Here is a 14,949-nt window from a genome sequence, read left to right on the forward strand (position 1 = left end):
GTATAATAAAAATTAAAACAAACAAAAGGAATCCTTTTTATTACAGGAAATATTGTTATTTTCAATTTATTACACATGATGTTGCTTACTTACAAAACAGAGTTAAGCTTGCTAAATTAAGTTTATTTTTTACCTCCTGAGAAAGTCAGAAAGATATAAAATATCTAATTAGTTATTCATTTTAAACTATTATTTTAATTTGATTTCTGCACGACGGGGGACACATCAAAGAAAAATCAAAATCGTTGTTTTTATTTGATTCCGAGTATTTTAATATTTATTCACCTTTTAAACCTTTTTTGGACTTACACAATTAATTTAAGACCAAAATCAGCCAAATCGGTCAAGCCGTTTTGGAGTTTTAGCGAGACTAACGAACAACAATTCATTTCTATATATATATATAGATGTGTATATATATTTATTTTCGTTGAAAGCTCCCAAACGGCTTTTTTCCGATACTTCCAACAATAATCGTTAATGATTACAAAAATGTACACAAAAACAACAAATTCTTTACTAAAACCTTCCTCGAGAACCACACTATCCATTATTGAAAAAAGCTTGCTCGCGAACAGACAGACAGTGATTAAAAGGTATTTTATTTTTAAATTATCATTATATAATAAGAGATTTACCATATTTGTGCTGTACTTTTTAGCAAATTTTCTCATAATTATCATTATTGTAAGTTAAATGATAAAGTTTAGTATGGATTGGTTTGATACTACTAATTAATAACAGAACTACAGATTTCATAATTATTGGCTTAATTTACTGCTGGCTGGAATACAGCTGTTTTTGTACTGAATAGGTTATTATAGGCCGGGCTGCACTAATATTATGATAAGATACAACCACCACACTGTATTACTATTAGCTAATAACGAAATGATTTTGATTATATTGGACTAGATCGAGCGATAAAGTATTGTATGACGTAATATGTGTATCTGCTGAAGATCACGGGGGCAGAGACCACTAATTACAAGCCGGACAAGCTAACTCGGGACTGAGTCGAAGTAACCATTCTCCCCACCCCGCCGCCGTTGTCGTGTTAGTAGCGTTAGCAACTTAGCACACTGAACACCGGTACTATATTATTCATTATTATAGTGTTAAGCTCGTTTTGTTACAGTATATTCTAGAATGTAAACATCACATAGTTAATAATAATTACTAAATAAAATAAAATATCAAAACGTTCGTTACTATTGCAGTTAAGGAAATGAACTATTCATTTTAAAGGACTATCAATCAATCAATACAATCATCAATATTTTATAAATTATTTTTTTTAAACATAATATTGTATGCGTACCTTAAATTTTTTCCACTTTAGCCCCGTTAGTCCAACATTAAACGTCCTATAACTTAAAAAGGGGAAGTTTTAGATATCAAGCGACCAAGTGCTGGAATGATTTGCCACCTCCACTTCAACTTAGTAATACCATTCAAAATTTCAAAATAAAAACTAAAAATTACCTACTTAATGATATTTATAAGCCTGTTTAACTTCTTGTACCTCTTTTAAATTTAATATTATAATATTAACATTTATAGTAACCATAATATATATTAACACTTATTTATTATTAATAACCTCATTTTTTATGATTTTTCCGTCGTTAAGATCTAAATGATCTTCTTTTAACGTTCAATTTTTTTTTTTAATTACTAGTCGCTGCTACTCCCAGACTCAATAATGTTGGGGCTACTGAAAACCAGTGCTACATTAGCACCACGCCATTGCAGCTTTTTACTGAGTTAGCTCCATTTGGTGACATTCACTGCCGCACAGTACCTTTTTCGTTTTAAGCTATAAATTGTATTATTTAATTTGTTTTATTTGTTAGTTCTAAGAAATTATTACTTATTTTGGTTTGTATCATTTTAATAATTGTGTGGTGGTGGTTTTTGTTATCAATAAATTTTTATTCTATTCTATTCTATTCTAAAAAGTATGGACATTAGAAGAAAAGTCTTATTCAAAAGTTGTAGAAAATAAATTGATCTATGAAAATGGATAGATACATTATTTTGATTTATCCAATATTTTAAGAGTTAGAATGTTGTTATGAAATTAAAGATGGATAATTTTGTTCTTCTATTAAAATACATTCTATAATAATGGTCTCAATAAGCTTTGCCCTAACGTGCATAGTTATAGCCTTAAACTTTTTCAAGAGCACGGATCTGACCAGCATTTTGTCATTTTATGGTCAGTAAGTGATCCTAAGCCTTATAAAAAATTGAATCGGAAGTAAACTAAAGTCCGAGGTTAAATTAATTTTTACTGGTCTACTTGATTTAAACCGCTTTTGCTGAGATCTTCCTGCTGACCGTGCTTCCTAGAACTGTCATTCGAGTCATGTGCCGAGTTAAGACAAAAAATTTACAATATATAAATCTTAATAAAGTATATGTAATCCAGTGTCCTGATGTTTGTTTTCCGTGAACTTCTAAACTATTGAACGGATTTTAATAGGGATTACTTCTTGGAGTGCAGTTTAGTCCATCTTGAGAGATAGGATAGTTTTTATTTCGATTTGGGACCGATAGTTATTTTTATTTCCAATATCCGTTTTGTATAGACGTATTGTCTATGAGAGAATTTATTGACGCACGGTTTGACAGTCCTGCTGTGAAACAGTTTCACTATAATAACAACAGGGAGCATTTTATTTTACGAAATAATTCTTGATGTTATGAAATATTATTAAAAGTTCTTAAAAAAAAAACAGTATTTTATTTATTATATACAGAACAACGTCTGCCGGGTGTCGGGTCAGCTATACTATATATAATTTTATCATAAGAAGCTGTTTAGCTCTTCTTAGTCCAGCACTGTGAGCTCGCTGTGTGGCGAGTGGCGAGGAACTCGCGTGTATGAGTGTGTGTGTCAGGTGGGGATGATGGCAGCCATGCTGGTGGCGGAGCTAGCGCCGGGCGTGGCCAGCACGCGCTGGTACTGCGGCGCACGCGTCGTGCTGCGAGTGTTCGGAGTAGGCAGCGTGTGTATCGCCGTCACCATGGCGCTGGAGCGGTACCTGGCGCTCACCAGGCCCTTCCTCTACCAGAAGGTATATTGTTATCGTATTTGGTATTTAGTTATGTGAACTATATAGTGAGAGATGATCATGTAATCATGATGTATCTTTCCTTGTATATGTGAAAAAATATTCAAAATTGTTTAAGAAAGTATGTACTATTGCTAAGTCAATGCATATTAGAGAAATAATTAAAAATGCTTCAAATAAAATAAAAATGACTTCCCAGTTAATGACTTTCCAAGTCATTAACTGGGAATCTAGAAGAGCGAAAGACTGCAAGTTTGAATATAATCTAATAATAAACAATACAAAAATCCACTCTGAGCAGGAAGTAGCTTCTGCTTTTGAGAATTTTTTTTCTAACATTCCAGTTTCCATCTCAAGCACCCTTGTCTCCTCCACCAGTGTTGCCGAGTCACTTCTTTTGGAAAATGTTAAAGAATGTAAACAAATTTCAAATTCAGTGTTGTTAGCCCAGCAGAAATAATTAAAACTTTCAGATCCTTAGAGATGCAAAAAACTGCTAATATATGGGGCATATCTGTAAAAATAATAAGTTTTGTTATTGACGTGATAGCACCATATCTAGCACTAGTTTTTAATAGCTGTATTGAACATGGAGTGTTTCCTGACCTTCTGAAGTATAGTAAAATTACACCAATATTTAAATCGGGACTCACTTCTGACCCGAATAACTATCGCCCTGTTTTGGTGTTGCCGACCCCTAGTAAAATTTTTGAAAAAAATATTTTAAGCCAAATGCTTACTCACTTTAACACTTATAAGTTACTTCATATAAAACAATTTGGCTTTACTAGGGGACGCTCGACTACGGATGCAGGTGTTGAACTCATCAGAAATATTTTTGAGGCCTGGGAGGAATCACAGAATGCACTTGGTATCTTCTGTGATTTATCTAAGGCTTTTGATTGTGTTCAACATTCAACGCTGGTCAGGAAGCTATGCCACTATGGTTTAAGAGGATCTGCACTCGATCTTCTGATCTCATATTTAAATAATAGGATTCAGAGGGTCGAGGTGAATGGCAGGAGATCTCCTGGGACTCCACTCAGTATGGGGGTACCACAAGGGTCTATTCTTGGACCCTTCCTCGTCCTAATTTATATAAATGATCTACCTAACCTTGTAGAAAACAAACACAAGGTGGTATTGTTTGCAGATGACACTTCACTTATATTCAAAGTGAAACGAAGCCAAGTTTTATATGACGAAGTAAACAATGCTCTATCTGACATCGTGTACTGGTTTAGCGCCAATAACTTATTGTTAAGTAAGCATAAAACCAAATATATTAAATTCACCGCGCCAAATGTCAAAAATGTAGATGCGAATATTTTATTAAATGGAGAGGTGGTAAAACCAGTGGAATCTGCTATATTTCTTGGCATTACTCTTGATTCCAAATTGCAGTGGGGCCCCCATATTGAAGGATTGGCGAATAGGCTTAGTTCTGCAGCATATGCGATTAAGAAAATTAGACGGTTAACTGACATAGATACGGCGAGATTTAGTTTAGTTATTTTCATAGTATTATGTCCTATGGTATATTGTTATGGGGCAGTGCGGCCGATATTAATACTATCTTTGTGCTGCAGAAGAGGGCTATTCGCACGATTTATAACCTAGGTCCTAAAGAATCATTAAGAGAAAAATTTAAAGAAATAAACATTTTGACTGATGCTTCTCACTACATTTTTGATAATGTTTAGTATGTTCATAAGCACATTGAGGAATTTTCTAGAAACTGTGACATTGATAATTTTAACACGAGGAACAAACATAAACTTGTTATACCTACTACTCGGGTGGGTCGAGTTAGTAAGTCTTTTGTTGGGCGATGTATATGCTTCTACAATATGATCCCAGAAAATGTACAAAACAAATGTGTTACGAAATTTAAAAGAATTGTTAAAAAACGTTTGTGTGGGAAAGGTTATTATAGCATAAACGATTTTCTTAATGACACCACGGACTGGGAATAAAGCGAACACCCTCAGGCTCTTTAATTATTAATGTTTATTATACGATATTACATTGTAATCCATATTTTATATAAAAAAAAAAAGCCCGCTGAGTTTCTTGCGCCCATTCTTCTCAGGTCTGAGGCAGTCTCTTTTGAATGGGTGGTAGATTTTGACGTTCAATAAGTTATTTTAAATCCTATTTTGAGTTAAAATTTTTGAATTTGAATTTGAATATGGGGCAGTGCAGCCGATATTTATACCATCTTTGTAAACTTCTTAATTTAACTGTTGCATCTGAATATAATCTTGATAAGGCTATGTATGTTTATAAGCACATTAATGAATTTGCTAGAAACTGTGATAGACATGATGTTAATACCAGGAACAAACAAACTTGTTTTATCTGCTACTCTGTTAAGTCGAGTTAGTATGTATTTCGTTGGATGATGTGTGTACTTTTACAACATCCTAGAAAATTTACAAAACAAATATGTTACGAAACTCAAAAGAATTATTTAAAACGATTATATAAAAGTGCGGCGCCTTTTTCTGCCGTGAAGCAGTAATGTGTAAACATTATTGTGTTACGGTCAGAAGGGCGCCGTAACTAGTGAAATTACTAGGCAAATGAGTCTTAACATAACTTATGTCTCAAGGTGATGAGCGCAATTGTAGTGCCGCTCAGAAGATTTCCGTTTTTCAAGAATCCTGAGCGGCGCTACATTGTAATGGGTAGGGCGTATCAAATACCATCAGCTGAACTTCCTGCTCGTCTCGTCCCTTATTTTCATAAAAAAAAAAACTATAACATAAATGATTTCTTTAATGAAAGCACAGACTGGGAATGGAGTGACCGACCTCAGACTATTAAATAATAAATTTAATTGTGCGATATTATATAGTAACGATAATAATTTCATTTAGGATATTTTCTAATGGGAGGCAGTTTTTGACGTTCATTAAGTGATTTTAAACCTTGAACTTAAATTCTTTTTTATAGTATTTAAACAACAATGACTTTAATAGGCAAATTCAATAATATTTTTAGCGAGGCTGGTTCTGGAATGATATTATGTAGTGTTCATTGTAAGAATGTATAAAGAAGGTTATGACGTACATGTCCGTGTAATAAGTTAAAACATGATTGTCGCGAGATAATGCTCTATTACACATTGTTCGGACACAAAAATGATTAAAAACAAGTCCATGTATGGCAGCACATGCGCAGGCAACTGACATGCAAAAATATAAACTAGTATTAATTAGGAAAGAGACAATAAAATGACACACTATATCACCTTTAGAATATTTTTGTTTGCAATTTTTCGAAAATTAATACAACCATGAGTTATTTTGCGGACATCCATTGCTTTTTTCCTTTGTTTCAAACTTTACATTTTTTACGAACCAAAAGTTTTACTTTAAGTTCAATTGGATACCTTCATAATTTGAATATTAAGTTGCTAATTGAAAGTTAAGTATTTTTTTTTAATTTAATATTATCTATATTATTATATATTACGTTCAACGAATCATTCTCGCTGGCTCGTAGTTGTTCTTCTGGAACTCAGTGTTAAGAGTACATTTATTATGAACTTAGTACAATTATTATAAATTATAAGAACCTCTGGTAGCTCTTACATTTCAGAAAGTCACTCATTCTTGGAATTATATGGAATTTTATATTTAATTAAGCCGTTGTTACACGATTACTATTATTTTCTATTAGTGAACGGTATTGGTAGTTTGTTTCTGAAACATTTGACAATATCTCTGTGATATTCATGGCGCGTTATATAAACAGTAAGAGTGAGTTTGTCGACGGTAGCTTTTATTAAAACTAATTTTATTTTTCGATATAGTTGCCTTTTAGAATAAATACACTTGGAATACCTATTTTTAGACTTAAATGAAAACTCTTTATAATGTCTAAAAAACTGTATACCTACCTAATAACTACAGCTTCCTCATCTTTGAATCGAACCTAGGAAAAAGATTGAAATCACCTGAGGGCTTGGTAGCATGAATATGGAGGACGCACAAATATTACGAAGCCAGCACCTCGCCCGGTTCTCACGAACTTCGCTATTAAGACATTGAGATATATGTTCTGTTCTGTATATAATAAATAAAATGTTTTTTATGAGTTTGTCAATAACATATCATAACATCAACAATTACTTCGTAAAATATGCATCCTGTTGTTGTTTTCATAACAATGTTTCACATTAGAACTGTCAAACCGTGTGTCAATTAATTCTCTCATAGAAAATATGTCCATACAAAATAAATATTACAAATAAAAATAATTGTTTGAACGAAATATGGCCAGTTACAAACAAACATGCATACAGGGGAAGCTAATAAAATGCATGTAACAACGAGCACACAACTTGAAATGTGACTATCTCAAAGGATAACCGAAGTAAAGAGAGTTCTTGCGCACGTAGCGGTAATCGTCACACACAAAGATAGAAGGATGCACACTTTGTCTAAGATATCGATCTACGTAGAGGATGGATCAACATATTGGTTGTCAAATGTCAAATATTATGGTTAGATTCAGAAATTTAATTTGTAATAAATTTTAAGATTTATCAAATAACTACATAAAAATAATCTGATAGATAGTTAACAACTAAATTAATCAACCAACTATAGCTATCTAAAATTAAGTTTAAGTTTATTTTTTACCTCCTGAGAAAGTTAGAAAGAAATGTAAAAATTCTAATTATTTATTCATTTGAAACTATTATGTCAATTTGATTTCTGAACAACGGGGGACACATTAATGGAAAAACAAATTTGTTTTTATTTAAATATGAAATACTTAATATTTGTGTCCAGGCTAGATATATATAACGGCATAATATAGGCGTTAGTGAGCCTGCCCTCTGAGCTAGAGGTCCTGGGTTCGAATACGGAATATTTTTGATGGATGATATAGATAATGGATGAGAAACATTAATATGTTATGTGAAGAAATATGGCCATGAGATATTATATGACATCACTAATACTTTAACTATCACACGGTTAAGAAAATATTATACTCTAGTTCGTTTGAAACAGCGCCAGGTAAGCTTTCGAGAGAAGATAACTTCAGGGGTACAGGTCCACACGTGCTTACAGAAGTACTGTAACAGTACTGGTAGGTGAAAAAACACTTTTCTTATTCAAACTGCTTCTTACAACACCTACGAGGAAAATAAAAAAACAACAGATGATTATAAATTAATCAAAAATATTGTATTTAGGCACAAATTTTACATACATTTTGAGCGCAGAGAGTCAGTCAGAGTTAGTCATTCAGACTACTCAATCAATGATAGAGCTATATCATTTTACAAATCCTGTATAGTTTGATTTTATAACATGCGAAACTCGTTCGACCTATACTAGGACACCTTAGCTTAGACAAACGTAGTGAGTATTGAAAATACAACGATATTACAAATAATAATATATACCTACACTCATCATCATGTTATTTAAAGCATGTTTGTACATGGCATATCAACTTAAGTTTGAACTTTTTTGATCAAATGGATCAAAATCACGTTGATTTTTTATTTGTGAAAATGGTGCACCACTAGAAAAAATATTATACGAGGTATTGGAAATATATATACCAATAATTTGTACCTTATTATCTTTACTTACAACTTATCCAGCTTCATTCCCAGCTTGGGTTAACGCCTCTTTGGGTAAGTTCCTAGTTTAATCTTTCTGTGTTCATATTTTGTTCTCCTGCTGTTTATGTTTTGTTTATTTTATTGGTCTCCCTACATCTTCCTAATGCTGGCCCAGTCCAACTTCTTAAGTCTACTTTCTGTCAGTACACCGTGCAATATATACAGCCCATTTCCATTTCAACTAATTTTTAATACTTTCTGAGTCTAGTGTGCACATGTCTTCTAAATCAGCTATTTTATTATTATAACGAGCAATGTCATCGACAAATCTTGATCTTCATTTTTATATTTTTGAGTACAGTATTGAATAGTTTTGGAATTCGTGAGAAACCAAAACCTTACCAATCGATAAAATATTACTAATCGATCTGTTCCATCCATATATGGATGCTGTGATTACAAGACTTAAAAGAAATCGAGATGAATAAATAAATAACAGATTTCCTGAAAATATTCGCATCATTGAGGGATCTAGTAAATATTTTCGAGGAAGATAAAACTGAGAGATATCAGGAGCTTACTTTGTCAATTTAGTAAGGGTCAAACAGAAAAAGATACTATAGAATTACCAAAAAACTGGTAGAAAGAAAATAAAGTAACCTTTAATCATTTCATTTACAAAAAGATTTAATAATAATTAATAAGGTTAAATTAATAAATAAAAACAACGCTGTGAACCTGTTTGTACATTGAACATTCATATAGTGATGGTAACGTGTATAATATTTTCTCCAATTCGTCTTTTATTATCCAGTCTATTGAGCTCTTTTCTATTTAATGAACAGTCGAAATTATCTTACATGAAATGTTTATTACCATCAAATAATAGATAGCTACCCCATAGATATAAGATGGTAGATGATGTAATAATAATATTAAATTAGACCCAGCCGGTACCTAATTTATCAATTGACAGATCATTCGCCTCACGGACCAATACATAATGTTGGCTTATCATTGACTGATCGTCACAAAACTTTAACAACCAAAACTACATTATAGGATAATAACAACTTAATAACAATAATCTAAATGAAACTTGTATTAAATTTTTCTATACACTTCCCGTGAGCCTTATTACATCGTTCTTAGAGCCATAAACCAAAACACACTACTTCATAATATTATAATATATATAATTATCCCTACAAAATTAAACTAGTACATACCTGTAAATTATGTGAGAGTAAACAGAACATTTTCAATTTAACCGGGTGAATCAGTTTTTTGAAGTGAAAACTTCTTTAGCGGCTTTAAGCACTTTTCTTGAGGTGGGTATAAAATGTTAAACTCCCGTCAGGGCACGTGAAATTCGTAAGACAGTCGTTGAAATTATGGATGAAAGATTTATACTTCTAACTAATAATAGTTCGGCTATTTCAACTTAATGAACACACGGTCATTGGACCAGTGGTTGAATAACTGCGAGATCAAGGGATACAATCTCAGCCGTGAAATAATAGGAGTTAGAGAATGATATTGCCGTTTTATTGTAATAGGTACTTTGAATTGACATAGAACCTTCATGGTTTGAGGTGCTTGAGTGAAACTTTTAACACATGGTATCTATGGTACCTACTTCTTTTAAAAAATGTGCAACTTTAGACTATCGACTTTCAGTTGTTTATTTTTAATTCAGCTTAGGCAAGAAAGATCGATACTTCGAAAATTCGAGTGATTTTTGAATACGAGCTCCGACGCGGAACTAACGCGGCAGAATCAGCTCGCAATATCAATGTTGCGTTTGGAGATGGGACTGCTAATGAACGTACCGTGCGATTTCGGTTTAAACGCTTTCATCATGGAAACTTTGATTTGAAGAACGAACGACGTAGGAGACCGCCCACACAGGCGAATAGCAATGAATTGAAAGAGATGGTGGAAGCCGATCCGAGCCAAACTACCCAGGAATTAGCTGCATGGTTTAACGTTACCTTACCAACAATATTGACACATTTGCGTCAAATCAATAAAAAAAGTGTGTGCGTGTACTTAATCTTTACGCGCGATTGAAGTAAGCTTAATAATAATTAACTTTAGGAATAATTAACAGACACATTAATATATTACATTAAATTTACATTCAATAAAGCCGTGTTACCAACTAATCACACACGTATTACTGAAGAGCTAGGAGCATTGTAAGATTTTTTGCTATTTTTTTCTCGGAAAAGCTGACGATATAACTTCATCTTTTGAGCAAATTTGGCATTAACTCAACCTAAAATAAAAAAAATGCCTTTATTAATATATAATATCATTAGTTAATATTATTTTATCAAGTGATATTTTATATATTTTACAAGGAATGATATAATATTTTTCATATAATTCAATATCAATAAATAAGAATAAATTTTTAATTTATTTTATATGAATTTTTAATTTATTCTTATTTATTGATGAAAGAGTAAATTATTCCGCCATTATATTTGACTGATTATTATTTTCATTATATATTCTATTTATAATTCAGTTCATTGTCCATTCACAAATTTTAAAATTTTCACTTATTAATAAAATAATTGATAATAAGAAATTGAAGGTTATATTATTATTAGCACATATAAATATGACGTTATTGAATATTAACAAATATGCCTGTATGGGCTCGAACCCTTTGCCTATACTATTAATGGAAACGAAAAACAAAAACCAAAATTTCTGAAAACTTATATATTATTTATTGCAATAGTAGTAATAAATAAACAAAAAAACACTTGGATATTTTTAAAAAATATTACTGAGCTATTTGAAATATTTTTAAAACCATTAAATTATAACGGCTTATTTCAATTGGCTTTTGTACTGAGCGTTACTTCCGTCAGAAAAAAATTCTGAGTTACCCCCAAGTCACGCCTAAAGAGGTTTTATAAAAAAAATGATTTGACTTGAACTTGTGTTGCCTTGTTGAATGATGATACAGAAATGAAGGAATATTGTATCGAATTGTGACATGCGTTGAGTAGTGGATTCATTACGATAATCGTAAGCGAAAAATGCAATCGCTGACTCCAGGTCAAACGCCCCAACAGTATCCTAAAGCAAAGCTTATCAATAAAAAAAGGTAATAATAACTGTTTGATGGTCTCAGCATGGTGTTATTCACTATAGTTTTCTGCGATCTAGTCAAGCAATAACGGCAAATGTCTACTGTGCCGAACTCTAAACAATGATATAAAAACTAGCAGTGAAACTGCCTCGACTCATGAATCGATCTTCACCATTATTGCTCCATGATAACGCGAGACCTCTACAGCACGAGAAAACACTGTTAACTCTACCGGAAAGCTCGGTCTACGCAGTCATGGTTGGAAACTAACGTTTCGGACTTCATCAGAGCTGAAGACTGGCCGTCGTCTGGTCCCGATCTGAATCTGCTGGATTATGATTTGTGATCAGTTTTACAGAGTACGACTCGCTCTTCTAAACGCCTTGATAATTTGGAGTCCCTGAAATAATCCGTAAGATAGGTAGTGAAGAATTTTCCCATGGAGAGAGTGCGTGCTTCTATTAATAAATGGCCTCAACATTTAAAGGACTGTATTACAGCCAATGGAGACCACTTCGAATAAGCTTTTTCATATTTAAATTTGTTTTTAGGGTTCCGTATCCATATGGCAAAAAAAACGGTGACGTAAGCTACGTTTTTGCCTCGGTGGTTCGAACTTGACACGGAAACTAAGGATTCCATTGTTTTTATATATATAACAAAGTCGTGCTAGTTACAACATTTTCTCAAGAACAACTGAACCAATTTATGATGTTTAATTTTTTGGATTTCTCTCAGTCCGGAATAGTGGCTTCATGGTATACGTTTCCTTTACGTTCCATATGTTAGTAACATTTTGATGAAGGGCGGCGAGTGCTTCTTTGATGTCTTTAGTGTGTTATGCAAATAAAATAATAATAAAATAAATACAAGTTAGGATTTCATCCCCACAATCTGGATGTGTGGCAAAAAAAGCGCGTACACCTTCCTTAAAGGCCGGCAACGCTCTTGTGATTCCTCTGGTGTTGCAAGAGAATGTGGGCGGCGGTGATCACTTAACACCAGGTGACTCGTACGCTCATTTGTCCTCCTATTCCATTAAAAAAAATACGTTGTACCTACGACGAGTGCATATGTTTGAGTATTACTTTGAAATTCCGATCTGATTTCGGTTTATAACTCGTAGTAGTCTGTATTTTTATCATCCAATTCCTTTGTTATAATTTTGAATGCTTCGCTTGTATTTTTACTTTTTTGTTCTGCAAGATTTTCCATGTGTTTCTAATTCTATTCTTCTTTTGCATTCAGTAATTGGGTTAGCGGTCGTTCAACGTTGTCAACGAAAAGTGGTGGTTGGTTGGGTTCGGTTTGAGGGGTTTGGCTGGCATCATCCTGTAGGTATTCTAGTAAAGAAAACGAATTCCACGTAGGCACAGAGTCATTAAGCCAAGATCTATTCTGCTTTAGATTGCCTTTAGAGCTCTGTCATTTATAGGACTATCACGTTGTTTTCTTTTATTATTACTCTGGACGCCAGTCCAGGATCCACTTACATCACTTCGAGGTAACAATAATACTGTTGTTTCAGTTGTGTTTTAAGCTGTATTGGTTCGATTAATTTCTGAAATGAAGTGCGAACTCTCGTGAGTCTCGTGCTCGAGTCAACGTGTCCTGAGGATGCCTCATGTAGAGGCGAAATACGTGTCAAATTGTTTAAAGACAAATATTGGTCAAATTAACACTAAAGAAAACTCAAAACATTTGGATAATTATTAAGATTGTTAATTTCCTTGCGTGGTGTTTCAAGGACAATGCGACATACGATATGGGCACATCGACTAACACAACTTTTTCGCGATTCCTGTTGTAAAAGAATAATATGATTATTGATAACTAACCATCAGTTGACCCTTACGCTTGTTTGTCCTCTGAATCCATACATTGTTGAACTTTATACATTTCTTGGAGTTCATACTGATCAAATGTAATATCCAAATCAAATATATTACGGCGTCTCAGAAATAATATTGCACGCAAATAAAATATATTGTGTAATAGTGGGTCCAGTTTGTAGACGAGGCCTGGCGGCGCTAGTGTCACAGCTGGCTGCCGAACATGTTTGAATGCTGTAGTGTCATAGCCAGGGCTATATATTGAAATGTTATTTAGCTTATTAAATTAGCAATGCAAATATCAGTACGCAGGTACTAGTTTACTTTATTAGTACAACATTATTTCATTTTATATTTTTAACATAACATAGCATTATATAATAATATCTTACAATATAACATAACGTGCAAAGGATACCCGTCGGGAACTCTATAATTATAAGTCGTTATGTGATCGATCCGACCGTCTGTCTGTCAGCGGCCTGTACTAACGCTTACCGGGGGGTGCGTACATATTACCTACTTATAAAAAGGGAAATAATTTTTCATTCTTCGACATAAATCGAAAACTTTAATTCATCATAAAAATAATTACAACTCTGTATAGCTGGTGCCAATCAATTCAACATGTTTTTTTGATGTATAACTACTAATGTATAAGTTTTGAGACTTTTCCCTATACTTGCCAAATTCATAGTTGACTGTTCAACGGAAAATAGAATATAAATGTTAATTCACGTGAGAGTGTCCTAAATAAAAATATATATTTTTGCGGCATAAACAGCCGTATCTTTTTTTAAGTTAACTAAAAAGTTAATTGTTTTGTTTCACAGTTTCAACAGACTGTGGACTAGATAGAGTATATCATTTTAATTTCAACTCGATACCTCCACGAGTTCTCAAAATAACAAGTCTTGACAGACAAACAAACGGATAACAAAGTGATCCTACATGGGCGCCGTTATTTCATTTTGTAGTACGGTACCCTAAAAAAAGTAAAGTGTGTTTTGACGATGTTGTGACGATGCAAGTGAAACTTTTAATGATATGAAAAATAAGAATAAAAACCTTTGTTAGGTTTGTGGTTCGAACCTACGCACTCTCTCGGGAATAAGACTTATACCACTCGTACAACCTGACTTGAAAGCAAATGGATTATATTACCCTACACCGGCCCTACTCTGCGGCCTGCTGCAATGCAACATGCGATAGATAGTGTAATATAGATAGATATAAAAATAGCTCAGTTTTTATCTATACTAATATTATAAAGCTGCAGTGTTTGTTTGTTTGTTTGTTTGAACGCGCTAATCTCTGGTACTACTCGTCCGA

The 14,949-nt window shown here is 33.1% G+C and overlaps 1 protein-coding gene across 2 annotated transcripts in view; it reads left to right on the top strand.

Moving 5' to 3' along the window:
* LOC126977225 (prostaglandin E2 receptor EP3 subtype) overlaps window positions 1-14,949 on the top strand; it is a 51,298-nt gene that overhangs the window by 7,708 nt on the left and 28,641 nt on the right. For both annotated transcript variants that reach the window (XM_050825959.1, XM_050825951.1), the window contains exon 3: window positions 2,907-3,083. In XM_050825959.1, coding sequence (XP_050681916.1) covers window positions 2,907-3,083 — 177 coding nt within the window. The remainder of the gene's footprint in view (window positions 1-2,906; window positions 3,084-14,949) is intronic.

This window comes from Leptidea sinapis, chromosome 2 (genome assembly GCF_905404315.1).
Source record: "Leptidea sinapis chromosome 2, ilLepSina1.1, whole genome shotgun sequence".
Classification (NCBI taxonomy): domain Eukaryota; kingdom Metazoa; phylum Arthropoda; class Insecta; order Lepidoptera; family Pieridae; genus Leptidea; species Leptidea sinapis.